At 46.4% G+C, this 26,871-nt stretch overlaps 1 protein-coding gene across 1 annotated transcript in view; it reads right to left on the bottom strand.

Annotated features, from left to right (window-relative positions):
• Positions 1 to 15,000: 15,000 nt before the first annotated feature.
• Positions 15,001 to 26,871, bottom strand: part of LOC137375104 (leucine-rich repeat and IQ domain-containing protein 4-like) — a 77,864-nt gene continuing 65,993 nt past the window's right edge. The window contains exons 3-5 of the mRNA XM_068041732.1: positions 22,319 to 22,457; positions 16,584 to 16,780; positions 15,001 to 15,159 (exon numbers count right to left, since the gene is read on the bottom strand). Coding sequence (XP_067897833.1) covers positions 15,001 to 15,159; positions 16,584 to 16,780; positions 22,319 to 22,457 — 495 coding nt within the window. The remainder of the gene's footprint in view (positions 15,160 to 16,583; positions 16,781 to 22,318; positions 22,458 to 26,871) is intronic.

Below are 26,871 nucleotides of genomic sequence, written 5' to 3'. Positions count from 1 at the left end.
CCCCATCCAAGCCCCTAGCACTAAGTGAGTCCCAGTCAATATTGGGGAAGTTAAAATCACCCACCACTACAACCCTGTTACCTTTGCATCTTTCCAAAATCTGTTACATATCTGCTCCTCTACCTCCCGCTGGCTGTTCGGAGGCCTGTAGTAAACCCCCAACATTGTGACTGCACCCTTCCTATTCCTGAGCTCCACCCATATTGCCTTGCTGCATGACCCCTCCGAGGTGTCCTCCCGCAGTACAGCTGTGATATTCTCCTTAACCAGTAATGCAACTCCCCCACCCCTTTTACATCCCCCTTTATCCTGCCTGAAGCTTCTAAATCCTGGAACATTTAGCTGCCAATCCTGTCCTTCCCTCAACCAAGTCTCTGTAATAGCAACAACATCATAGTTCCAAGTACTAATCCAAGCTCTAAGTTCATCTGCCTTACCTGTTATACTTCTCGCCTTGAAACAAATGCACTTCAGACCACCAGTCCCGTTGTGCTCCGCAACATCTCCCTGCCTGCTCTTCCTCTTAGTCTTACTGGCCTTATTTACTAGTTCCCCCTCATTTATTTCACCTGCTGTCCTACTGCTCTGGTTCCCACCCCCCTGCCACACTAGTTTAAACCCTCCCGAGTGACGCTAGCAAACCTCACAGCCAGGATATTTGTGCCCCTCCAGTTTAGATGCAACCCGTCCTTCTTGTACAGGTCCCATCTGTCTCTGAAGAGATCCCAATGATCCAGATATCTGAAACCCTCCCTCCTACACCAACTGCTCAGCCACGTGTTTAGCTGCACTATCTTCCTATTTCTCGCCTCACTGGCACAAGACACAGGGAGTAATCCCGAGATTACAACCCTAGAGGTCCTGTCTTTTAACTTTCTACCTAACTCCCTAAACTCCCCCTGCAGGACCTCGTCACTCTTCCTGCCTATGTCATTGATACCGATGTGTACCACAACCTCTGGCTGTTCACCCTCCCCCTTCAGAATGTCCCCTGTCTGTTCAGAGACTTCCTTGACCCTGGCACCAGGGAGGCAACATACCATCCTGGAGTCTCTTTCACGTCCACAGAAGCGCCTATCTGTGCTCCTGACTATAGAGTCCCGTATAACTATTGCTCTTCTGCGCTTTGTCCCTCCCTGCTGAACAACAGTGCCAGCTGTGGTGCCACTGCTCTGGCTGCTGCTGTTTTCCCCTGATAGGCCGTCCCCCCCAACAGTATCCAAAACGGTATACTTGTTGGAGAGGGGGATAGCCACAGGGGATTCCTGCACTGAATGCCTGCCCCTTCTAGCGGTCACCCATCTATCTGCCTGCACCTTGGGTGTATCCACGTCTCTAAAACTCCTGTCTATGACGCTTTCTGCCACCTGCATGCTCCTAAGTGCATCCAGTTGCCGCTCCAACCGATCCATGCGGTCTGTGAGGAGCTGCAACTGGGTACACTTCCTGCAGATGTCATCTGGAACGCTGGAAGCGTCATGGACCTCCCACATCTCACGAAGCACTTTACCTCTCTAACTGACATTTCTAGCACTAAAGATGAGGAGAAATGTCTTCACACAGAGGGTTGTGAATCTTTGGAATTCTCTACCCCAGAGGGCTGTGGAAGCTCAGTCATTAAGTATGTTTAAAGCAGAGATTGACAGATTTCTAAATACAAATGACATAAGGGGATATGAGGATAGTGTGGGAAAAAGGCAATGAAGTGGATGATCAGCCATGATCGTATTGAATGGTGGGGCAGGCTGAATGGCCTACTCCTGTTCCTATATTCCTATGTTCCTATCACTCAGATCTTTGACACTGAAAACTGATGTTATTCCGGAGCTGCCAGTGCTTTGATCTAGGATGTCTCCACATGGTTTTATATTTGTCCTTCTACTGGAAGAGGATGTTTGTTATAATGAGGCTGTGCTGAGCACACTTTCTTAGCAGGAGGATACCATTTGCTTTGGCTTTTCCAACTCCTTTTTTCCCCAATGGTTCCACTCCAGACTTCGGAGTCACAGCCAACCCTGGCATTGAAGTCCCGAAAAGATTGTTTTTTTTTCTTCTTTTGGGATGGCAGGGAGGACTTTATCACGGTCAGAGTCCAGGTTTGGGGTAGAAGCACTGATGGTGATATATTGATTGCTGCTGAGCTGTCGTTGAAGTGTCATGGACTCTTTCATTTATACAATTGGGGAGTTACGGCCGTGGATCCAAGATACTATTCCGGAAGGCACAGACAGCTCTGTGGACACGAGGGTCCTTTTCAGCCTTTCCTCCCAGGAAGGCGGGTCTCACTGAGGGCGGCGATGTCAATTTGGAATCTTGATGGCTCATGTGATGTGATTTTAGTTCTTCTATCCAGATGGTCACTCTTGAGATTATCCTTGAGTGTTCCAACATTCCAAATTGCAAAATTTAAAGTTTTCTTTATTTGACCACGGTAGGCGGTGGCGTAGTGGTATTGTCACTAGTCTAGTAACCCAGAGACCCAGGGTATTTCTCTGGGGACATGGGCTCGAATCCCACCACAGCAGAAGGTAGAACTTGAATTCAATTAATAAATCTGGTATTAAAAAGCTAGTCTAATGATGGCCATGAAACCATTGTCGATTGTTGTGAAAATCCATCTGGTTCACTATAGTCCATTAGGGAAGGAAATCTGCTGTTCTTACCTGGTCTGGACTACATGTGACTCCAGACCCACAGCAATGTGGTTAATTCTTAAATGCCCTCTGAAATGGCCTAGCAAGCCACTCAGTTGTACCTAACCGCTACAAAGTCAATAAAAAGGAATGAAACCAGACAGACCACCCGGCATCAACCTGGGCACCGGAAACAACAACAGCAAACCCAGCCCTGTCAACCCTGCAAAGTCCTCCTTTCTAACATCTGGGGGCTTGTGCCAAAGTTGGGAGAGCTGTCCCACAGACTAGTCAAGCAACAGCCTGACATAGTCATACTCACGGAATCATACCTTACAGACAATGTCCCAGACACTGCCACCACCAGCAGGATAGACCCAGCGGAGGTGGCGGGACAGCGGTATACAGTAGGGAGGGAGTTGCCCTGGGAGTCCTCAACATCGACACCGGACCCCATGAAGTCTCATGGCATCAGTTCAAACATGGGCAAGGTAACCACCTACTGATTACCACCTACCGCCCTCCCTCAGCTGATGACTCCGTACTCCTCCATGTTGAACACCACTTGGAGGAAGCATTGAGGGTGGCAAGGGCACAAAATGTACTCTGGGTGGGGGACTTCAATGTCCATCACCAAGAGTGGCTAGGTAGCACCACTACTGACCGAGCTGCTAGACTGGGTCTGCGGCAGGTGGGGGGGGGGGTGGAAACTAACACGAGGGAAAAACATACTTGACCTCGTCCTCCCCAATCTGCCTGCTGCAGATGCTTCAATCCATGACAGTATTGGTAGGAGTGACCACCGCACAGTCCTTAGAACATAGAGCACAGTGGCGCAGTGGTTAGCACCGCAGCCTCACAGCTCCAGCGGCCCGGGTTCAATTCTGGGTACTGCCTGTGTGGAGTTTGCAAGTTCTCCCTGTGTCTGCCTGGGTTTTCTCCGGGTGCTCCGGTTTCCTCCCACAAGCCAAAAGACTTGCAGGTTGGTAGGTAAATTGACCATTATAAATTGCCACTAGTATAGGTAGGTGGTAGGGAAATATAGGGACAGGTGGGGATGTGGTAGGAATATGGGATTAGTGTAGGATTAGTATAAATGGGTGGTTGATGGTCGGCACAGACTCGGTGGGCCGAAGGGCCTGTTTCAGTGCTGTATCTCTAAACTAAACTAAAACATAGAACAGTACAGCACAGTACAGGCCCTTCGGTCCACGATGTTGTGCCGAACCTTTAACCTACTCTAAGATCAAACTAACTACCTACCCTTCATTCTACTATCATCCATGTACCTATCCAAGAGTCGCTTAAATGCCCCTAATGTATCTGCTTCTACTACCACCGCTGACAGCGCATTCCACACACCCACCACTCTCTGTGTAAAGAACCTACCTCTGACATCTCCCCGAAACCTTCCTCCAATCACCTTAAAATTACGCCCCCTGGTGATAGCCCTTTCCACCCTGGGAAAAAATCTCTGACTATCCACTCGATCTATGCCTCTCATCATCTTGTACACCTCTATCAAGTCACCTCTCATCCTTCTTCGCTCCAATGAGAAAAGCCACAGCTCCCTCAATCTTTCTTTGTAGGACTTGTCCTCCAGTCCAGGCAGCATCCTGGTAAATCTCCTCTGCACCCTCTCTAAAGCTTCCACATCCTTCCGATAATGAGGCGACCAGAACTGAACACAATATTGGAAGTCCCACCTTCACTTTGGGGATACCGTCCGTCGTGTTGTGTGGCACTGTCACCGTGCTAAATGGGATAGATTTCAAACAGATCTAGCAATTCAAAACTGGGCATCCATGAGGCGCTGTGGGCCATCAGCAGCAGCAGAATTGTACTCGACCACAATCTGTGACCTAATGGCCCGGCATATCTTTCACTCTACCATTACCATCAAGCCAGGAGACCAACCCTGGTTCAATGAAGAGTGCAGGAGGGCATGCCAGGAGCAGCACCAGGCATACCTCAAAATGAGGCGTCAACCTGGTGAAGCTACAACCCAGGACTATCTGCATGCCAAACTGCATAAGCAGCATGTGATAGACAGAGCTAAGCGATTCCATAACCAACAGATCAGATCTAAGCTCTGCAGTCCTGCCACATCCAGCCGTGAATGGTGGTGGACAATTAAACAACTAACTGGAGGAGGTGGCTCCACAAATATCCCCATCCTCAATGATGGGGGAGCCCAGCACATCCGTGCAAAAGATAAGGCGGAAGCATTTGCAACAATCTTCAGCCAGAAGTGCCGAGTTGATGATCCATCTCAGCCTCCTCCTGAAGTCCCCAGCATCACAGATGCCAGACTTCAGCAAATTCGATTCACTCCGCATGATATCAAGAAACGACTGAAGGCAGTGGATACTGCAAAAGCTATGGGCCCTGACAATATTTCGGCAATAGTACTGAAGACCTGTGCTCCAGAACTTTCCGCGCCCCTAGCCAAGCTGTTCCAGTACAGCTACAATACTGGCATTTACCCTGCAATGTGGAAAATTGCCCAGGTATGTCCTGTACACAAAAAGCAGGACAAGTCCAACCCGGCCAATTACCGCCCCATCAGCCTACTCTCAATCATCAGTAAAGTGATGGAAGGTGTCATCAACAGTGCCTTCAAGCGGCACTTGCTTAGCAATAACCTGCTCAGTGACGCTCAGTTTGGGTTCCGCCAGGTCCACTCAGCTCCTGACCTCATTACCGCCTTGGTTCAAACATGGATAAAAGAGCTGAACTCGAGGTGAGGTGAGAGTGACTGCCCTTGACATCAAGGCAGCATTTGACCGAGTATGGCATCAAGGAGCCCTAGCAAAACTGAGGTCAGTGGGAATTGGGGAAAGCCCTCCGCTGGCTGGAGTCATACCTAGCGCAAAGGAAGATGGTTGTGGTTGTTGGAGGTCAATCATCTGAGCTCCAGGACATCACTGCAGGAGTTCCTCAGGGTAATGTCCTGGGCCAAACCATCTTCAGCTGCTTCATCACTGACCTTCCTTCAATCATAAGGTCAGAAGTGGGGATGTTCGCTGATGATTGCACAATGTTCAGCGCCATTCGCGACTCCTCAGATACGGAAGCAGTCGGTGTAGAAATGCAGCAAGACCTGGACAATATCCAGGCTTGGGCTGATAAGTGGCAAGTAACATTCGTGCCAGGCAATGACCATCTCCAACAAGAGAAAATCTAACCATCTCCCCTTGACATTGAACAGCATTACCATCGCTGAATTCCCCAGTATCAACATCCTAGGGGCTACCATTGACCAGAAACTGAACTGGAGTAGCCATATAAATACCGTGGCTACAAGAGCAGGTCAGAGGCTAGGAATCTTGAGGCGAGTAACTCACCTCCTGACTCCCCAAAGCCTGTCCACCACCTACAAGGCACAAGTCAGGAGTGTGATGGAATACACTCCACTTGCCTGGATGGATGCAGCTCCAACAACACTCAAGAAGCTCGACAGCATCCAGGACAAAGCAGCCCGCTTGACTGGCACCCCATCTACAAACATTCACTCCCTCCACCACCGATGCACAGCGGCAGCAGTGTGTACCATCTACAAGATGCACTGCAGCAATGCACTAAGGCTCCTCAGACAGCACCTTCCAAACCTGCGACCTCTACCAACTAGAAGTACAAGGCAGCAAATACATGGGAACACCACCACCTGCAAGTTCCCCTCCAAGTCACACACCATCCTGACTTGGAACTATATCGCCGTTCCTTCACTCTCGCTGGGTCAAAATCCTGGAACTCCCTTCCTAACAGCACTGTGGGTGTACCTACCCCACATGGACTGCAGCGGTTCAAGAATGCAGCTCACAAGCACCATCTCAAGGGCAATTAGGGATGGGCAATAAATGCTGGCCTGGCCAGCAACACCCACATCCCATGAATGAATAAAAAAAAAAGATGGTGATCCCACAGGATGTGATTCCCCAGCCAGGAGGAAGTGGGAGAGCCTATATTTAGGGCACTTCTCTAGCGCCTTCCCTTTTTGGGGTTAGTAGAGGGTTTCCTGAAGAGGGAGGAGGTTTAAAGGGGATCAAAGGGGTAAATTTTTCACAAAGAATAGTGGGTATTTGGAATTAGCTGCCTGAGGAGGTGGTGGAGGCAGGAACAGTAGCGACATTTAAGAGGCATCTGGACAGGTACTTGAATGAGCAAGGCACAGAAAGATATGGAATTAATGCAGGCAGGTGGGATTAGTTAGATAGGCATTATGGACGCGGTGGGCTGAAGGGCCTGTTTCTATGCTGTATGACTCTATGACTGCTCAGTCACAGATGCTGCTGCATAAGGCTACCTCTGTTCCAACACAGGTCTCCAATGACCTTCATACATCTGTCACCCGTGTGCAGATTCTTGGTTCTGGACTCCCAGGTTCACAGCCCTGTCCCCGTCGCCAATTCTCCATTCTCACAGGACTTGGTAAGTGGACCCTGGTAAAAGCCTACATGTGGCTTTGTTTCATGTGGGGACCATGAATGAGGCGCCATGATTGTTCAGATGATCTTTACAGATTGGTGGTCAGATTTCAGTGATGTTTTGAATGACATTGAGATAATGGACCACTTTTCTGCTGCAACCTCCTTCCGCCTTCACAGCTGGTGAGGCGCAGCGTCTTCCTTCACCTTCTGCTATTGAGGACTTTTTGAACCACACTTTGTCTGGCACATCCCTCGACCTTACCTCTATGGGAGGCCCTACAAGGAGCAGGGAGCTCCTGCTGGCATCACTTAAGGGATTATTAGGACACACAATCCTCTCCAGCACGTCAAGGTGGCAATCCGCAGAAAAGATCCTTGGAGATTAGGGGCTCAGTCCTTACCATATTTAAGCCATGTGACCTCCTTATTTTTCCTATCAAAATACACAAGTTATCAATATTGAAATTTGTTTGCCAATTACTCACTTATTCTACAAGTTTATTAACGTAGTCTTGCATTTTGTCACAGTCTTCCTCAGTATTGACACCAGTTTTACAAAAGCAAAATACTGCAGCTGCTGGAAATCTGAAATAAAAAAACGGAGAAAGCTGGAAATACTCAGCAGGTCCGGCAGCATCTGTGAAGAGAGAAATAGAGTTGATGTTTCAGATCTGTGACTTTTCATCAGAACTGGATGAAAGGTCATTGACCTGAAATATTAACTCTGTTTCTCTCTCCACAGACACTGCCAGACCTGCTATTTCCAGTTTTTTGTTTTTATTAACTGTAGTTTTTAGTGATATATATTTTTTGTGAACTCTATTTTCCACCTTTTTAAATATTTCCCACTGTTATTCTGTCTCTTTGATTATCAATACATTTTCCAGTTCCATTGTCATCATCTCATAATTAGCTTTTTTTCCAATCTATTACTTTGGTCTTTTGTTTCTCTGAACCTTTATTGTAAACCTTTTATTATGGTGTGATTGCTGCTACCTGGATGATCCCCTAAGTTCACTTCTCTTATCTACTGAAGTCAAGAATGCACAACAGGCCAAACTGAAGGAATGCGAAGCTTTCGGAGAGTTCGAGGACTGGAGGAGGTTACAGAGGTAGGGAGGAGGTGAAGCCATGGAGGAACTTAAACACATATCAAAAGAGTCAAATGTTTTAGTTCTCAAAATACCAAGCCATCTGTTCAATGCTTGTTATTTTGAAATGAAACATACTCGAATATGATCATTTTCCTGATTGGCCTATGGAAAGCCATTAGACTTCTGGACATAAGTACTAATGTTATAAGTGCCTATAGTGTACAAGTACCAACCAAAAAGATGTCTGAGAGGCTCCATAAACAAGAACTATCTGTTTTATTGAAGAATCTTCTTCCACCTGAGCAAGTTTGAGGAAGATGAACAATTCCCTCTCATGCTGTGTCCGAGTGGCCAACAGCTCCAGGGAAATGGGGAGTTGGGGGGTGAGTCAAAGAAGAGATAGATAATGTCACACTTGAAGGTCATCTGTGTAAATCATTTCCATCTATGGCAACTTTTACAGAGAGAGCTGTTAAATCCTTTTTAATTATTGAATTTCCTTCACATACATGATAGACAATGATATTCAATAAATTTGTAACATTAAGTGCCAAAAAACAAAAATATTCAAGCTACCTAGAGATTATTTCAGGATTAATATTTACAGGCTGTCACTCTTTCCTCTAGAAAATAAAAGCCTGCGAGATGACGTCCTAGAGGTTTTCACAATTATCAGTGAGTTTGTCAGGGTAGACATACAGAATATTTCCACCTGTGATGAAATCTAAATCCATAAATTGTAAATATAAGACAATCACAAATAAATCAAATAAAGGAGGAACTTCTTTAGCCAGAGAGTGGTTAGCATGTGGAAGTATAGAATCACAGAATTACACAGCACAGAAGGAGGCCATTCAGCCCTTTGTGCTGACCCTTTGGCAGAACTATCAAATTAGACCCACTCCCTTGCCCTTTCCCATAGCCCTGCAAATTGTTCCATTTTTTTACATCTCAATTAAATCTCCTCTGAGTCTCCTCTGTTCTACAGAAAACAACTGCAACCAATCCAATCTTTCCTCATAGCTAAAATTCTCCATTCCTGACAACACCCTTGTAAATCTTCTCTGTACTCTATCTAGTATAATCATGTCCTCCCTGTAATGTGGTGTCCAGAACTGTACACAGTACTCTAGCTGCTGTCTAACTAGTGGTTTATACAGTTCCAGCATAGCCTCCCTGCTCTAATATATTCTATGCCTTGGCTAATAAAGGAAAGAATCCCATTTACAAAAGCAAAATACTGCAGATGCTGGAAATCTGAAAGAAAAACAGAAAATGCTGGAAACACTCAGCAGATCTGGCACCATCTGTGGAGAGTTATCATTTCAGGTCGATGCCCCTTCATTAGAACTAGGAAGAGTTGGAAATGTAATAGGTTTTAAGTAGGTTAAATAGAAGGGTGGAAAAAGGCCAAAATGGAAGGTCTGTGATAGGGCAGAAAAAGGGAGACATTGGCTGTAACTTTATGCCCCCCAAACGAGCAGGCTGGTCGTGGGGTGGGGGGGGAGGCATAAAATTGAGTGGGAGTTACGTTGAGTTCCTGATGCTCTCCCGCCCCCATTGCCAGTTTACCCAGGGCGGCAGGGGCAAGAAATGGCCCACCCACCCCAGGCCAATCAAGACCCATAAGTGGCCAATTAACTGGCACTTAAGGGCTTCCACCTACCGTCACGGGTATTTTACGCTTGGCTGGCGGGCAGCTGAAGCCTCAAATAGCCTGCCTAATGAAAGCAGATGGCCTTCTTGCAGGCTGGGGGGGGGGTCCCTGATTGAGCTCCCTGTGCTCTACAGAGGGCCACCGTCAAAGTCCCAACTGCCCACAATGCACAAACCTCCCCCGTCCTCCTGACAAACCCCCCCCCCCCCCTTTCTTCACCGGGGCCGGATCGATTGCCACCTTTTCTTTGGGGCCGTCCTTCATCTTCTTCTGATGGCTGGGTGTAGTCCCAGCAATGGCCACCGTTCCCAGTGACGCTGCTGGGACTAAGAGCTGCCAGTCTGCTGATTGGCCGACAGCTCCATTAGGTGGGATTTCCTGCCTCAAGGAGGTGGAAGTCCCACCCAAGACCAATTAAAAGCCTGGGGAGGGAAAAATCCTGATCTGGCTCCCCAAGCTTGGCGGAGGTGGGCTCGCCACCGACTTTTCGGCCGGTGGATGGGGCCTCCCACCCAACGAAAAATTTTGTCCATTACTTGTCCCATTGTTACTCCTTTTGGCTCTGTCCCACTAACTCTTTAAATGACAAAAGAGACAAAAGATACACCCAGAGGAGGTGTGAATGGCAGAATGATGAAGAGCTGCCATCTGAAAGCAAAATGAGAGAAAACAAGCTAAAGACCGAAACGTGCAAAGAAAAGGAAACAAAAAGGGGCAGACATTAACAGTCTGAAATTGTTGAACTCAATGTTGAATCCAGAAGGCTATAAAGTGCCTAGTCAAAAGATGAGGTGCTGTTCCTCCAGCTTGCATTGACTTTCATTGGAACACTGCAGTAGGCAAGGACAGAGATGTCAGCCTGAGAGCAGGGTGGTGAATTAAAATGGCAGGCCACCAGAAGCTCAGGGTCATGCCTATGGACTGAATGGAGGTGTTCCACAAAGTGACCACCTAATCTGCTTAGTGTAGAGGAGACCACATTGTAAGCATACGAAAGTATACTAAATTGAGAGAAGTACAAATAAATCACTGCTTCACCTGGAAAGAGTGTTTGGGGCTTTGGACGGTGAGGAGGTAAAAGGGCAGGTGTTGCATCTTCTGTGCTTGCATAGAGAGGTGCCGAGGGAAGGGGAGTGAGTGTTGGGGGTGATTGAGGAGTCGACCAGGGTGTCATGGAGGAATAGTTCCTTTGGAATGCTGAGAGGGGAAGGAAGATATATTTTGTGGTGGCATCATGCTGGAGGTGGTAGAAATGGCAGAGGTTGAATATGAAGGCTGTGGGGGTGGAAGGTGAGGATAAGGGGAACCCTATCGTGGTTCTGGAAGGGAGGATAAGGGGTAAGAGCAGAAGTGTGGGAAATGGGTCAGACAGGTTGAGGGCCCTGTCGACCACAGTGGGGGGATGGGGGGGAATCATCGGTTGAGGAAAAATGAAGACATATCAGCAGCGTTGTAGTGGAAGGTTGCATCATCAAAACAGATGCGACAGAGACGGAGAAACAGGGAGAATGAAATGGAGTCCTTACAGGAGGCAGGTTGTGAGGAAGTGTAGTCGAGGTAGCTGTGGGAGTCATTGGGCTTATAATGAATATTATTAGTCAGCCTATTCCCAGAGATGAAGGCAGCGAATTCAAGAAAGGGAGAGGAAGAGTCAGAGATGGACTATGTGAAGGTGAGAGAAGGGTGGAAATTGGAAACAAAGTTCATGACATTTTCCAGTTCAGGGCAAGAGCAGGAAACAGCACAAATATAGTCGTCAATGTTCAGAAAAAGAGTTGAGGGAGGGGGACCCAAGTAGGACTGGAACAAGCAATGTTCCACAAATACCACAAAAAGGCAGCTAGGACCCATATGGGGACCCATAGTAACAACATTCACACCTGCTCTGGACACATATTTTGACTCTTTATTACTCCCTTTGGCTGTGTCCCACCAACTCTTTTATCATTTAGCATCTCCCATCTTCTGCCCTATCACAGACCTTCCATTTTGTTCTTTTCCCACCCTCCCCCATTTGACCTATTTAAAACCTGTTACATTTGTAAATTTTCCCGGTTCTGATGGAAGGGTCATCAACCTGAAATTTTAACTCAGCTTCTCTCTCCACAGATGCTACCAGGCTTGCTGAGTATTTCCAGCATTTTCTGTTTTTATTTAAATATCCTATATACCTTCTTAACCACCTTATCTACCTGTCCAGCCACCTTCAGGGATCAGTCGACATGTACTCCAAGGTCCTTCTGCTCCTTTACACTTCTCAGTATCCTACCACTTATTGTGTATTCCCTTGCCTTGCTTCTACTCCCCAAATGCATTACCTCACATTTCTCTGTATTGAACACCATTTGCCACTTTTCTACCCACCTGACCATTCCATTGATATCTTCCTGCAGTCTACTGCTTTCTCCCTCATTGTCAACCACATGGTAAATTTTTGTATTATCTGCAAACGTCTTAATCATGCCCTCTGTATTTAAGTCTAAATCATTAGTATCTATCACGTAAACTAAGGGACCCAGTACTGAGCCCTGTGAAACCCCACTGGAAACAATTTTCCAGTCACAAAAACACCCATTGACCATTACCCTTTGCTTCCTTCCCACTGAGCCAACTTTGGATCCAACTGCCATTTTCCCTTGGGTCCCATGGGTTGTTACTTTTATGACCAGTCTGCAATGTGGGAACTTGTCAAAAACCTTGCTAAAATCCATGTAGACTATATCAAACACCCTACATCGACCCTCCTTGTAACTTCCTCAAAAACTTTAATCAAGTTAGTCAGACAGAAACTTCCCTTAACAAATTAATGCTGACTGTCCTTGATTAATCTGTGCCTTTCTAAATGATGATTTATATTGTCCTTCAGAAGTTTTTCCAATAATTTGTCCACCACTGAGGTTAGGCTGACTGGCCTGTAATTACTCGGTCTATCCCTTTCTCTCTTTTTAAACAATGATACAATGTTAACAGTCCTACAGTCCACTGGCACCACACCTGTAGCCAGAGGGGATTGGAAAATTATGGTCAGATCCTCTGCTATTTCTTTCCTTAAATTACCTTAAATTTGTGTCCTCTGGTTACCAAAACAGTTTCTCCTTTTTTATTCTATCACAACCCTTCATGATTTTGAACACCTCTATCAAATCTCCACTTAACCATCTCTGCTGTAAGGAGAACAATCCCAGCTTCTCCAGTTTCTCCACATAACAGAAGTCCCTCATCCCTGTAAATTCTACCAAATCTCCTCTGCATCCTCTCTAAGATCTTGACATCTTTCACAAAGTGCGGTGCGCAAAATTGAACACAATACTCCAGCTGAGGTCTAACCAGTGTTTTATTAAGGTTTAGCATAACTTCCTTGCTCTTGTACTCTATTCCTCTGTTTATAAAGCTAAAGATCCCATATGTTTTTAACAACTTTCTCAACCTGTTCTGCCCCCTTCAAAGACTTCTGTACATACACCCCAAGGAGTCTTTGTTCCTGCACTCCCTTTAAAATTGTGCCCTTTAATTTATATTGCTCTCCTCATTCTTCCTACCAAAATGTATCACTTGACACTTCTCTGCATTAAATTTCTCTACTCCCTCCAGCTGACCGTGTCAGTGAGTGATCACCATTCATGTAAAGATTTTTTTAACTGTTTTAAATTTACTCGCACTAATTTAAATCCCAGTTTTATCTAATTTTGAAGCTGGTCAATAATGCAGAGGCTAATTTTTCAGACAATACCTATCACTTTATATTGAAAATACTGAATTGTGTATCTATGACTCCTTTTCCAAGTGTGGTCTAACTAAGGTTTTCTATGAGTTTAACATAACTCTCTGCTTTTCAATTCTATACCTCTAGAAATGTGCTTTTCTATAGCCTTATTAACCTGCATTGCTGCTTCCGGTGATCTGTATATCTATATACCTAGATTCCTTGGCTCCTTTATCCCATTCAGACTTTTATTATCCAAGGAGTATGTGGCCTCCGTATTCTTCCTACCAACATGCATCACCTCACACTTATTTATTGTGAAATTAATTTGTCAATTGTGCGCCCATTCTGCAAGTTTATTAATAGCTTGTAATTTGTCGCAGTCCTTCTCAGTCTTAACTATACCTTCTAATTTGGTGTAATTTGCAAATTTTGTAATTGTACTTCCAATTCCTGAGTCCAAATTATTTATGTAAATGGTGAACAACAGTGATCCCAGTACTGATCCTTATGAAACACCATTTCCCATCTTCTGCCAGTCTGCGTAACTACCTTTCACCCTCTATTCTGATTTGTACTAGAAAATACAACGAGTATACTATGCGGTACATTATCAAAGGCCTTTTGAAAGTCCATATATATTACATGCACTGCATTATCCTTGTCTACTCTTATTAAATTCTTTGAAGTAACAAAGGTTAGTTGAAAGCAATTGTTACGGTGGGTGCAGCAACCAATACCTGAGCTTTCACATTGTGGTTGCTTTAGCTAGAGACCAGAGTAATATCCCAAGGTTCAATGTTTTTCTTTGAGAAACAGCTTGTATTATTTCTGAATTTAACTCCTTACATGCTATTTCTGACAATGCAAGGTAAACATTCAAAGTATATTTTTGTCACGTGCTGTGTGAAGACACGTTGTTGTCAATTTAGGATTTATTAAATGTAAAGTGTCTATGGGGCAGCTTTTATATAAAGTGTAGGACAATGAGCAGAGGTGAGAGGCAATTTCTGTCTGATATTCGGATGTGTGCATATCCAGCACATTCATCAGTCAGTCTTTCCACCTCTGATCAAACCTGTTAAAAGATCAAGCTTTAACTACCCAACAACTAGACAATTAAGAGAATGACCTTTAAACTTCCAAGAGATTGGGTGAAATTGGTCTTCAGTGAAAATGTGAAATGTTATGATAATAAATCGGCAGCTCGTTTAATCAGGTGGTTGCAAAACGAACTTAATTTGCTATTTTGTGTTTTCCCTGTGGTATCTATAATACTAATCACAATTTTCAAATTCAGATAATTCTGCTGAGGCAGCCTGTAGGTGGACATCCCATAACACAAACAGGCTCCACTCCATTGTTCATTTCCTCTGAGATTAATAAATTAGAGGCCTCTTTTCCAAAGCCTGAATATTGTCTGCACCTCCAGCTTTTATGCACATTCACATTTATTCCATCTGACTTCACAGCTTCATTCGTTTTATTGCTTTTTCTTCCCTTTCTCCTTCTTCCCTTTCTCCTTCTTCCCTTTCTCCTTCTTCCCTTTCTCCTTCTTCCCTTTTTTGTCTTTCTTTGGAAACAAATTTTTGAATCGTCCTAGTTCCTTCCGGACCATTAATCCACGCCACCAAGCCTGGATCTGTCAGACGAAGGAATGAACACTGAGTTAAGAATGAGTTATAACTCCCTACTTAAAGCTGACCAAAAAAGGGACTGGCTGATGGGAGTACAGAGGGATGGCAAGAGGTAGAAAGAGAGAGAGCGAGAGATGGAGCAGTACGTGATGTCGCACTGGGTGAACAGAGACAAGAAGGTAGTGCACTAGGTCAGGGGATGACCAGGGCCCAGAAACTCATGCAGAGACAGGAACAGCAGGGCTGAATGGCCTCCTTTGTTATAACCTCTAATTCTATGGAAGCTCTCCTTACTGAGCTGAGCTCAGTGAGTGGTTAGAAATGTTGGTACGGAGCTGAGTTTAACACAATATGCCCTGTGAGAAGTGCCCCAGAAACTGAGGCCTGTGCCTTTTGTGCAATGTCTTGGGCAGTTTCAGGCTGAACTGTGGCACCCGGTTACGCCATGTGAAGCACACGTACAGATCAGCTCTGACTGAGGCTCCCAGGTCAAAGTTGGCATCTTCACAGAAAACCAGAGCCCAAACCGGAGTCTGAGGAGATTGGTAAAGAGATCGGGTCTGTTGAAATTGGCATCGTGTGGGGAGCCTGACTACACCATGTGCAGTGTGGTGGGGTGGGTGGGGTGCGTGGGGAGGGGATTCGGGCTACAGTTTTAGGGTGACTATCAGTGGGTTACAGGATTATTACTAATTACAGGTAGGATTCAAGGTACACCTACTGCTACAAGTTGCATTTGGACTATTGGTGAGTTATTGCCTTATTGTTATTAATTGCTGTTTATGAAGTGTTAACAGTATTAATATTAGTTATAACTTGTGAGTTACATTTAATTGCTGGTTCCTCCCACCTCTGGTTTCCCTTCCCTACCCTCTATTTCCCCTCTTCCCCATTTTCTGCTTATTCTCCTGTTCCATTGCCTCAATTTCCCCTCCACTGGCCACTTGGTGATTCTCCTCTACCTGATTCTCTGCTCACTGGGCCATTCACTTTGTCAAGCATAACAGCCCACACTGATCCTGCCCCACACACACACTGACCAGTAATCAGCAGCAGGAACCCTGGCTAATTTCCCCTCTCTCTAACCCAGGGGTCACTAGACAGTAATCAGCAGCAGGAACCCTGGCTGATTTCCCCCCCTCTCTAATCCAGGGGTCACTGGACAGTAATCAGCAGCAGGAACCCTGGCTGATTTCCCCCCCCACTCTCTAACCCAGGGGTCACTGGACAGTGATCAGGAGCAGGAACCCTGGCTGATTTCCCCTCTCTCTCTATATCCCGTGGCTCATTGGACAGTGATCAGGAGCAGGAACCCTGGCTGATTTCATCGGGGCGAGGGAATTATTGAAATTCTTCCAAAGCAATTGTGTTGTGTCAAACACAATTTTCTGACCTATCCTTTCAATTTTAATGGTGGAAATATTAGTACCTTTGTTGCCTTGGAATGTTGGGTCTTCTTTGTCTGTATGTATTGGAGTATAGCAGAAACCCCCAGATGGCAAATTTCATCCAAAGGCTTTTCCAATGGGTTTCTCTCCAGGGACAGGATTTCCAGTTTCTTCAGTTGGTCCAGGTTTTCTGGGAGATGAGTTATTCGATTACAATTTGCTAGAAGCTTCTGCAAGCCTGTGGGAACACACCATGTTTAATCAAAGTAATTTTCTTGCTAACGGGCTGAAGCTAGTTAAAGCTTATTTTCAAGAACTTCCATTTTCCATTATTAGGTCACCCAGCACCCAGCCTTCTGTCCATTATCCTGTCCCACCGCCCAGCCTTCTATAGTTGTTGATTGGAGGTGAAATTTTAATATTAGACGAACCTGATCCAGGCAAGTTGTTGCTTGTGATGAACAGACTAAATCTGCCAGGCATTTGTTAAAAAATCAGGAAGTTGAAAGTTGGAAGAAAAATTATGGGAAATTTGGTGACAGGAAGGGTTTTAAAGTTGCTCGGAGGAAGCCTGGACTAGTTTGGTATTTTTGGGAGAGACTCTTTTGAGTTTTGTGCAAGTGAGTTGTTGGGATTATTGCTGCCTGATGGGCTTTTTCTGCTCCTAACCATCTTTCTAAATGTTTTTAAAATCACCTTCCAATTAAGGAATATCTGAATGCTGATTGGCTGAATGTATACCGATAGTTTGTATTATTATAATAATGTCAGCTGATTCTTTTCTGAAGATAAGAAACTAAAATGGGAAAGGGAAATGGGAAAGGGTCTCTTGCCCATGATCTATTCCTTCCTCAGGCTAAACATAATTGACCATTTTATTGAAATAAAAAAAGAAAATACTAGAAATGCTCAGGGGAGAGAAACAGAGTTAATGGCCGGGATTTTGTGAGGCCCCTGGGATTGGAGGCGGGAGGGCATGGACTATTGTGACAGGTGGCCAGGGGAGTGGGGGGGGGGGTGCATGGTGGGGTGGAGGGCCCATAGCCATCCTGTCCCCCAGCGATCTTCCCGGGACGGGAACAACTTTTTCCAGACTCCCACTGGGAACAACTTTACCCACCCACCCCAGGACCCCCTTCCCCCGGATTACATAGAACATAGAACATAGAACATACAGCACAGAACAGGCCCTTCGGCCCACAATGTTGTGCCGATCCTTTGTCCTCTGTCAAGGACAATTTAATCTATACCCCATCATTCTCCTTTATCCATATACCTATCCAAAAGCCTTTTGAAAGTCCCTAAAGTTTCTGACTCAACAACTTCCCCGGGCAAGGCATTCCATGCCTCGACCACTCTCTGGGTAAAGAACCTTCCCCTGACATCCCCCTTATATCTCCCACCCTTCACCTTAAATTTATGACCCCTTGTAACGCTTTGCTCCACCCGGGGAAAAAGTTTCTGACTGTCTACCCTATCTATTCCCCTGATCATCTTATAAACCTCTATCATGTCACCCCTCATCCTTCTCCTTTCTAATGAGAAGAGGCCTAGAATGTTCAGCCTTTCCTCATAAGACTTATTCTCCATTCCAGGCAACATCCTGGTAAATCTCCTCTGCACCCTCTCCAAGGCTTCCACATCCTTCCTAAAATGAGGCGACCAGAACTGCACACAGTACTCCAAATGAGGCCTTACCAAGGTCCTGTACAGCTGCATCATCACCTCACGGCTCTTAAATTCAATCCCTCTGCTAATGAACGCTAACACCCCATATGCCTTCTTCACAGCCCTATCCACTTGAGTTGCAACTTTCAATGATCTATGCACATAGACCCCAAGGTCTCTCTGCTCCTCCACATGCCCAAGAACCCTACCGTTAACCCAGTATTTTGCATTCATGTTTGTCCTTCCAAAATGGACGACCTCACACTTTTCAGGGTTAAACTCCATCTGCCACTTTTCAGCCCAGCACTGCAACCTATCCAAGTCCCTTTGCAGACGACAATAGCCCTCCTCGGTATCCACAACTCCACCAACCTTTGTATCATCTGCAAATTTACTGACCCACCCTTCGACTTCCTCATCCAAGTCGTTAATAAAAATCACAAACAGGAGAGGACCCAGAACTGATCCCTGCGGCACGCCACTGGTAACTGGGCTCCAGGCTGAGTATTTACCATCTAAGACCACTCTCTGCCTTCTATCAGTTAGCCAATTCTTAATCCAACTGGCCACATTCCCCACTATCCCATGCCTCCTGACTTTCTCCATAAGTCTACCATGGGGGACCTTATCAAATGCCTTACTAAAATCCATGTACACCACATCCACTGGTTTACCCTCATCCACTTGCTTGGTCACCTGCTCAAAGAATTCAATCAGGCTTGTGAGGCAAGACCTACCCCTCACAAAACCGTGCTGACTGTCCCGAATCAAGCAGTGTCTTTCCAGATGCTCAGAAATCCTATCTCTCAGCACCTTTTCCATCAACTTGCCTACCACCGAAGTAAGACTAACTGGCCTGTAATTCCCAGGGTTGTTCCTATTCCCTTTCTTGAACAGGGGCACAACATTTGCCACCCTCCAATCACCTGGTACCACCCCCGTCAGCAGAGAAGATGAAAAGATCATTGCCAGCGGCTCTGCAATTTCATCCCTTGCTTCCCATAACATCCTTGGATATACCCCGTCAGGCCCGGGAGACTTGTCTATCTTCAAGTTATTCAAAAACCCCAACACATCTTCCCTCCTAACGAGCACTTCCTCGAGCTTACCAGTCTGCTTCCCACCGTCCTCTTCAGTAATACACCCCTTCTCATTCGTAAATACCGAAGAGAAGTACTCATTCAAAACCTCACTTATCTCTTCCGGCTCAACACACAGTCTCCCGCTATTGTCCTTGACCGGACCTACGGTCCCCTTAGTCATCCTCATATTTCTGACATACGCGTAAAAGGCCTTGGGGTTTTCTTTTATCCTACCCGCCAAGCATTTTTCATGCCCTCTCTTAGCTCTCCTAATCCCTTTCTTCAGATCCTTCCTGGCCATCTTGTATCCCTCCAGAGCTATGCCTGTGCCCTTTTTCCTCAACTTTATATACGCATCCTTCTTCTTCCTAACAAGACTCTCAACCTCTCTTGTCAACCACGGTTCCCTCACATGACCATCCCTTCCCTGTCTGACAGGGACATGCTTATCAATGGCCCCTACTATCTGCTCCTTGAAAAAGTTCCACATTTCGACCGTGCCCTTCCCTGCCAGCATATGCTCCCAACTTATGCTCCTCAGTTCCTGCCTGACAGCATCATATCTACCCTTCCCCCAATTGTAAACCTTGCCCTGTTGCACATACCTATCCCTCTCCATTACCACAGTGAATGCTACAGAATTGTGATCACTATCTCCAAAGTGCTCGCCCACCAACAGCTCTATCACTTGCCCTGGTTCATTACCTAGTACCAAATCCAATATTGCCTCCCCTCTGGTCGGGCAGTCTACATACTGAGTCAGAAAAGCTTCCTGGACATACTGCACAAACACTACCCCATCCAAACTATTCGATCTAAAGAGTTGCCAATCAATATTTGGGAAGTTGAAATCCCCCATAATTACTACCCTGTGACTTCTGCTCCTTTCCAAAATCTGTTTCCCAATCTGCTCTTCCACCTCCCTGCTGCTATTGGGGGGCCTATAGAAAACTCCCATCAAGGTGACTGCTCCTTTCCTGTTCCTGACCTCAACCCACAGTGCCTCAGTCGGCAGATCCTCCTCGAAAATTCTTTCAGCAGTTGTTACACTATTTCTAACTAACAATGCCACCCCCCCACCTCTTTTACCACCATTCCTAATCTTATGAAAACATCTATAACCAGGTACCTCCAAAAACCATTCCTCCCCCTCACCTATCCACGTTTCAGTGATGGCCACAACATCGTAGTCCCAAGTGCCCATCCACGCCTTCAATTCACTCACCTTATTCCTGATGCTTCTTGCGTTGAAGTATACGCACTTTAACCCTTCTCCGTGCCCATCTGTCCTCTGTGACAGTGCTACCTTCCCCAATACCTCACTGCATGACCACTCTCCCACTCCCTGTCGCCGGAACCTTCTGGACTGGCCCCGGTGACCCCGCCTCACCTACCTCTGTTCTGGCTTCCACCGCTGGGACTGGGTCCAAGGCTTCTGCAGTACTGGCCGTGGCCAACGCTCCTGGTGACACTGCTGAGCTGCTGGCCCTCTGATTGGCTGGCAGTTCTTGGAGGCAGGATCCCTGACACAGATCCCACCTCCTAAAACTTTGATTCAAAAAGACCAGAGGATTGCTCTCTGGTCGGGTGGGAGAGGGCATGAAAAGGCAGAGGCGGGTTCTCCCTGTCCTTTCAGCCTGGTGCCAGGAGCCCCACCTCCAGCACAAAATCCAGCCTATGTTTCAGGTTCATGTACTTGCATCACAACCATGTCATTGGCTCCTGAGGAGTCTTTTGTACGAAACTTCCTGGTCCCCACAGACTATCAAATAACTCTGAGATTGTTGACCCTTTCACTGGCTGGGTTTTGCCTGTTAGTCTTCAGTCCATGGTTTCTGCATCCATTGAAATAAACCTGGGGAAAAACAGAGGCCTGCTGAGTGTAAAAGCACAACCTTTATCCTCAGCCAGCAAGTTTTAATAATGTGACAGCAAATATACAAACCAGAGTAAGCACCAGGTCTGCTCTGCAGTCTGCACCAAATTAACTGATCTCAGGTGTACATCATTGACCTACAAGTGACAGCCCCTGCCTCAGGTTCCTGCTTTACCCTGACTGCTGGGTATCTGCATCAGAGTCATGAATTCTCAAACAACCTGTCCAAATGCACATCAATAATTGGTTAGCGTATAAAAAGAGAGCTATGAATGTGGAAATATAGTCCAGGGAGGAGGAAAGTCCATCTGGAGAAAAGAAAAGTCTCTGTTCTCATATCTCCACTATTGAGCTGGTAATGTTTTTTTTAAATTCAGTCATGGGATGTGAGCATTGCTGGCTCAGACAGCATTTATTTCCCATCCCTAATTGCCCTTGAGAAGGTGGTGGTGAGCCGCCTTCTTGAACCGCTGCAGTGCATGTGGGGTAGGTACACCCACAGTGCTGTTAGGAAGGGAGTTCCAGGATTTTGACCCAGTGACAGTGAAGGAACGGTGATATAGTTCCAAGTCAGGATGGTGTGTGACTTGGAGGGAAACGTGCAGGTGGTGATATTCCCATGCATCTGCTGCTCTTGTCCTTCTAAGTGGAAGAGGTAATGGATTGGAAGGTGCTGTCTAAGGAACCTTAGTGTGTTGCTGCAGTGCATCTTGTAGATGATACACACTGCTGCTACTGTGTCTCGGTTGTGGAGGGAGTGAATGTTTGTAGATGGGGTGCCAATCAAGCGGGCTGCTTTGTCCTGGATGGTGTCGAGCTTCTTGAGTGTTGTTGGAGCTGCACCCATCCAGGCAAGTGGAGAGTATTCCATCACACTCCTGACTTGTGCCTTGTAGATGGTGGACAGGCTTTGCGGAGTCAGAAGGTGAGTTACTCGCCTCAGGATTCCTAGGCTCTGACCTCTGCTGAGCTCTTCCATAAATATCTCTGATGACCTTACTCTTCATTTTCCCCACCTGAGGTTTTGGGCCCTCCTGAGATTGGGTAACTCAGCACAGATTAGAGATTGAAGCTGGCACCATTTTTAGTTTGTTTGCCTTGGGACCACACTGGATGTGGTGGAGTCAGGCTGACAGAGGGAGCTGTGTACCGTGAATATCCGTGATTGATTCAGGTAACTCCAGCAGACGGTTTTCATGGCAGTCAAGCACAGTCAAGTTCTGCAGCAACCCGATTGTTGATGGCAAAAACTCAATCTCGTTGTTTTCAAGGTACAATTCTTTCAGGTTCTGAAAATACAAATAGCGTGTTCAGATTTCAGTTAGACCAACAGTGGACTCCCCAACCAGTGGAAATAGTTTCGCTCTATCTACCCTATCAGTTCCCCTTAATACCTTGAAAACTTTGATCAAATCACCCTTTAACCTTCTAACTTCCAGGGAATACAACCTTAGTTTGTGTAATCTCTCCTCGTAATTTAACCCTTAGAGTCCAGGTATCATTCTGGTAAAGCTACACTGCAGTCCCTCCAAGGCTATCCTTAAGGTGTGGTGCCCAGAACTGCTCACAGTAACTCCAGGTGTGGTCTAACCAGGGCTTTGTATAACTGAAGCATAACTTCTACCCCTTTTATTCTACCCCTCGAGATATAAAGGTCAGCATTCCATTAGCTTTTTTGATTACTGTCTGTACCTGTTCATGACATTTTAATGATCTGTCGGCCTGAACCCCCCCAAGTCACAGAGTCATAGAGTCATACAGCACAGAAACAGGCCCTTCGGCCCATCATGTCTGTGCCCGCCATCAAGCACCTAACTATTCCAGTCCCATTTTCCAGCACTTGGCCCGTAGTCCTGTATGCTATGGCGTTTCATGTGCTCATCTAAATACTTCTTAAATCTTGTGAGGGTTCCTGCCTCTACCACCTCTTCAGGCAATGCGTTGAAGATTTCAACCACTCTCTGGGTGAAAGAAAATTTCCTCAAATCCCCTCTAAACCTCCTGCCCCTTACCTTAAATCTATGCCCCCTGGTTATTGACCCTTCTGCTAAGGGAAAAAGTTTCTTCCTATCTAACCTATCAATGCCCCTCATAATTTTGTATACCTCAATCATGTCCCCCCTCAGCCTTCTCTGCTCTAAGGAAAACAACCCTAGCCTTTTCAGTCTCTCTTCATAGCTGAAATGCTCCAGCCCAGGCAACATCCTGGTGAATCTCCTCTGCACCCTCTCCAGTGCAATCACATCCTTCTTACAGTGTGGTGCCCAGAACTGTACACAGTACTCCAGCTGTGGCCTAACTAGCATTTTATACACCTCCATCATAACCTCCCTGCACTTAGATTCTATGCCTTGGCTAATATAGGCAAGTATCCCATAAGCCTTCCTAACCACCTTATCTACCTGTGCTGCTGCCTTCAGTGATCTATGGAGAAGTACACCAAGGTCCCTCTGACCCTCTGTACTTCCTAGGGTCCTACCACCCATTGTATATTCCCTTGCCTTGTTAGTCCTCCCAAAATGCATCACCTCACACTTCTCAGGATTAAATTCCATTTGCCACAACTCAGCCCATCTATATCGTCCTGTAATCTAAGGCTTTCCTCCTCACTATGTACGACACCACCAATTTTCGTGTCATCTGTGAACTTACTTATCATACCTCCTATATTCACGTCTAAATCATTAATGTACACTAGAAACAGCAAGGGTCCCAGCACCGATCCCTGTGGTACACCACTGGTCACAGGCTTCCACTCGCAAAAACAACCCTCGACCATTACCCTCTGTTTCCTGCCACCAAGCCAGTTTTGGATCCAATTTGCCAAATTGCCCTGGTTCTCATGGTTACTGTCAGCATTCCGAAGGGATTGTTCCCTCCGCGACACCCTGGTCCACTCCTCCATTACCCCCACCACCTCGTCCATTTCCCACAGTACCTTCCCCTGCAACCTGCCCATTTACCTCCTCTCTCCTCACTATCCCAGGCCCCAAGCACTCCTTTCAGGTGAAGCAGTGATTTACTTGTACTTCTTTCAACGTAGTATACTGTATTCGCTGCTCACAATGTGGTCTCCTCTACATTGGGGAGACCAAACGCAGACTGGGTGACTGCTTTGCGGAACACCTCCGCTCAGTCCGAAAGCATGACCCCGAGTTTCCGGTTGCTTGCCATTTCAACACTCCGCCCTGCTCTCATGCTCACATCTCTGTCCTGGGATTGCTTCAGTGTTCCAGTGAACATCAACGCAAGCTCAAGGAACAGCATCTCATTTACCGATTAGGCACACTACAGCCTGCCGCACTGAACATTGAGTTCAATAATTTCAGAGCATGACGGGGGCCCCCCCCCCCCCTCTTTTACTTTTATTTTTAGTTATTTTTTCTTTTTTTTTTGTGTTTTATTTCATCTTAGTTTGTTCAGTTTGCTTATCCACTTTTTTTTTTACTGTTTGTACTTGTGGCTGTTCAATTTCAGTCCGTTAACACCCTATCTGTACTAATGCTTTGCTTTTCACCATTAACATATTGTTTGCTTTGCTCCGTGACCTTCTGGTCAGCTATTCTGTGAACTTGTCCTATTTACACCTTCTCCTTTGTTTTCTGTTGCCCCACCCCCACTTTACTTCTTATAACCTTTTACATTTCTAATATTTGCCAATTCTGAAGAAGGGTCACTGACCTGAAACGTTAACTCTGCTTCTCTCTCCACAGATGCTGCCAGACCTGCTGAGTATTTGCAGTATTTCGTGTTTTTATTTCAGATTTCCAGCATCTGCAGTATTTTACTTTTATTTTAGTGTTTAATTCGCTGCCACTTCTCTTCCAGGAATGCCGACCTTGAAGAGGTTCTGCTCTTCTGTCCGACGGGATTTTCGTTTGTCTCTTTTACCTTGTTCACCTTCATTGCTTTCTATTTCCCTCCTGGTGTTTGATAAAATGTCTACCAAAACTCGTTTTCACAGCCACATCTCCTTCCTCAGTGATTTTCTCCGGCTCTGACTTATTCCACGTGGATTCCAACTGCAGTTTCACCCATCATGTTTTGAATCCACCCAGGATTACAGGTATCTCCAAGAAATACAACGTTCCTCGGACTGCTATTCTCGCTGCATCCTGAGATCCACACTCAGTGCTGTGCGCCGCCACATGTACACACTGGACCTCTCTCTCCAGCAGCACCACCTCACCTTATCTCAAAGCTGTTCTACTCCGCAGTTTCATTTCATCCTTCGTTTTATCCGACGCATTAACAAAAAACTTTTTCTCTTCCTTTCAGGTGTCAATGAAAGCAAACTCCAGCAGCTGATGGGGTCTAATGCTCCTCCAGATCCTTCACTTCCCTCTGACCCCACCCCTTCTGATCTGACCCCTTGGCATGTATTCTCTATACCCTCTGACCTCCCCCTCTCTGACGCTGAACGTTCTGTACTCAGCAAAGGACTCAGTTTTATCCCATTATGCCCCCACCTCAATGAATTTCGCGCTCGGCATGATGTTGAGCTTTTCTTCCGTCGCCTCCGCCTCCGGGCTCACTCTATGACCAGGAGTCCTCCCCCCGATCAGACCCATTCACCCGCCTCCAGCATTCTCCCTCTACCTGGACCCCTCCCCCTGGCCTCTTACCCGCTCTTGATCTTTTCATTGAAAACTGTCGGCGAGACATTGGCCATCTCAATTTCTCTGCCCCCCTCACTCACTCTAACCTGTCCCCCTCTGAACTTGCTGCACTCGGTTCTCTCAGGTCTAACCCCGACATGGTCATCAAACCTGCTGACAAGGGTGGTGCTATTGTTGTCTGGCGTACTGACCTCTACTTTGCAGAGGCTCAGCGCCAACTCTCAGACACTTCTTCCTACTTCCCCCTGGACCATGGCCCCACCACTGAACATCAAGCTACTGTCCACAGGACTGTCACTGACCTCATCTCCTCTGGAGATCTTCCCTCTACAGCTGTCAACCTCATAGTCCCACAAACCCGGACAGCCCGCTTCTACCTTCATCCCAAAATCCACAAACGGGACTGTCCTGGCAGACCCATTGTTTCAGCCTGTTCCTGCCCCACTGAACTTACTTCTTCCTCTCTTGATTCTATCTTTTCTCCACTGGTCCAGTCTCTTCCCACCTACATCTGTAACTCTTCTGACGCCCTACGTCATTTTGACAATTTCCAGTTTCCTGGCCCCAACCGCCTCCTCTTCACTATGGACGTCCAATCTCTTTACACCTCCATCCCCCACCAGGATGGTTTGAGGGCTCTCCACTTCTTCCTTGAACAGAGGCCCAACCAGTCCCCTTCCACCACCACCCTCCTCCGCCTGGCTGAACTTGTTCTCACATTGAACAACTTCTCCTTCAATCCACTCACTTCCTTCAAGTAAAAGGTGTCGCTATGGGTACCCGCATGGGTCCTAGTTATGCCTGTCTTTTTATGGGATATGTTGAACATTCTTTGTTCCAGTCCTACTCAGGCCCCCTCCCTCAACTCTTTTTCCGGTACATTGATGACTGTATCGGTGCTGTTTCCTGCTCCCGCCCCGAACAGGGAAACTTTATCAACTTTGCTTCTAATTTCCACCCTTCTCTCACCTTTACATGGTCCCTCTCGGACACTTCCCTTCCCTTCCTCGACTTCTCTGTCTCCATCTCTGGTGATAGACTTCTTCACGCCCTGTTTCCTGTAAGGACTCCATTCCATTCTCCC

Source organism: Heterodontus francisci, chromosome 11 (assembly GCF_036365525.1).
Source record: "Heterodontus francisci isolate sHetFra1 chromosome 11, sHetFra1.hap1, whole genome shotgun sequence".
Taxonomy (NCBI): Eukaryota; Metazoa; Chordata; class Chondrichthyes; order Heterodontiformes; family Heterodontidae; genus Heterodontus; species Heterodontus francisci.
This window is presented reverse-complemented; position numbering and strand designations above follow the sequence as displayed.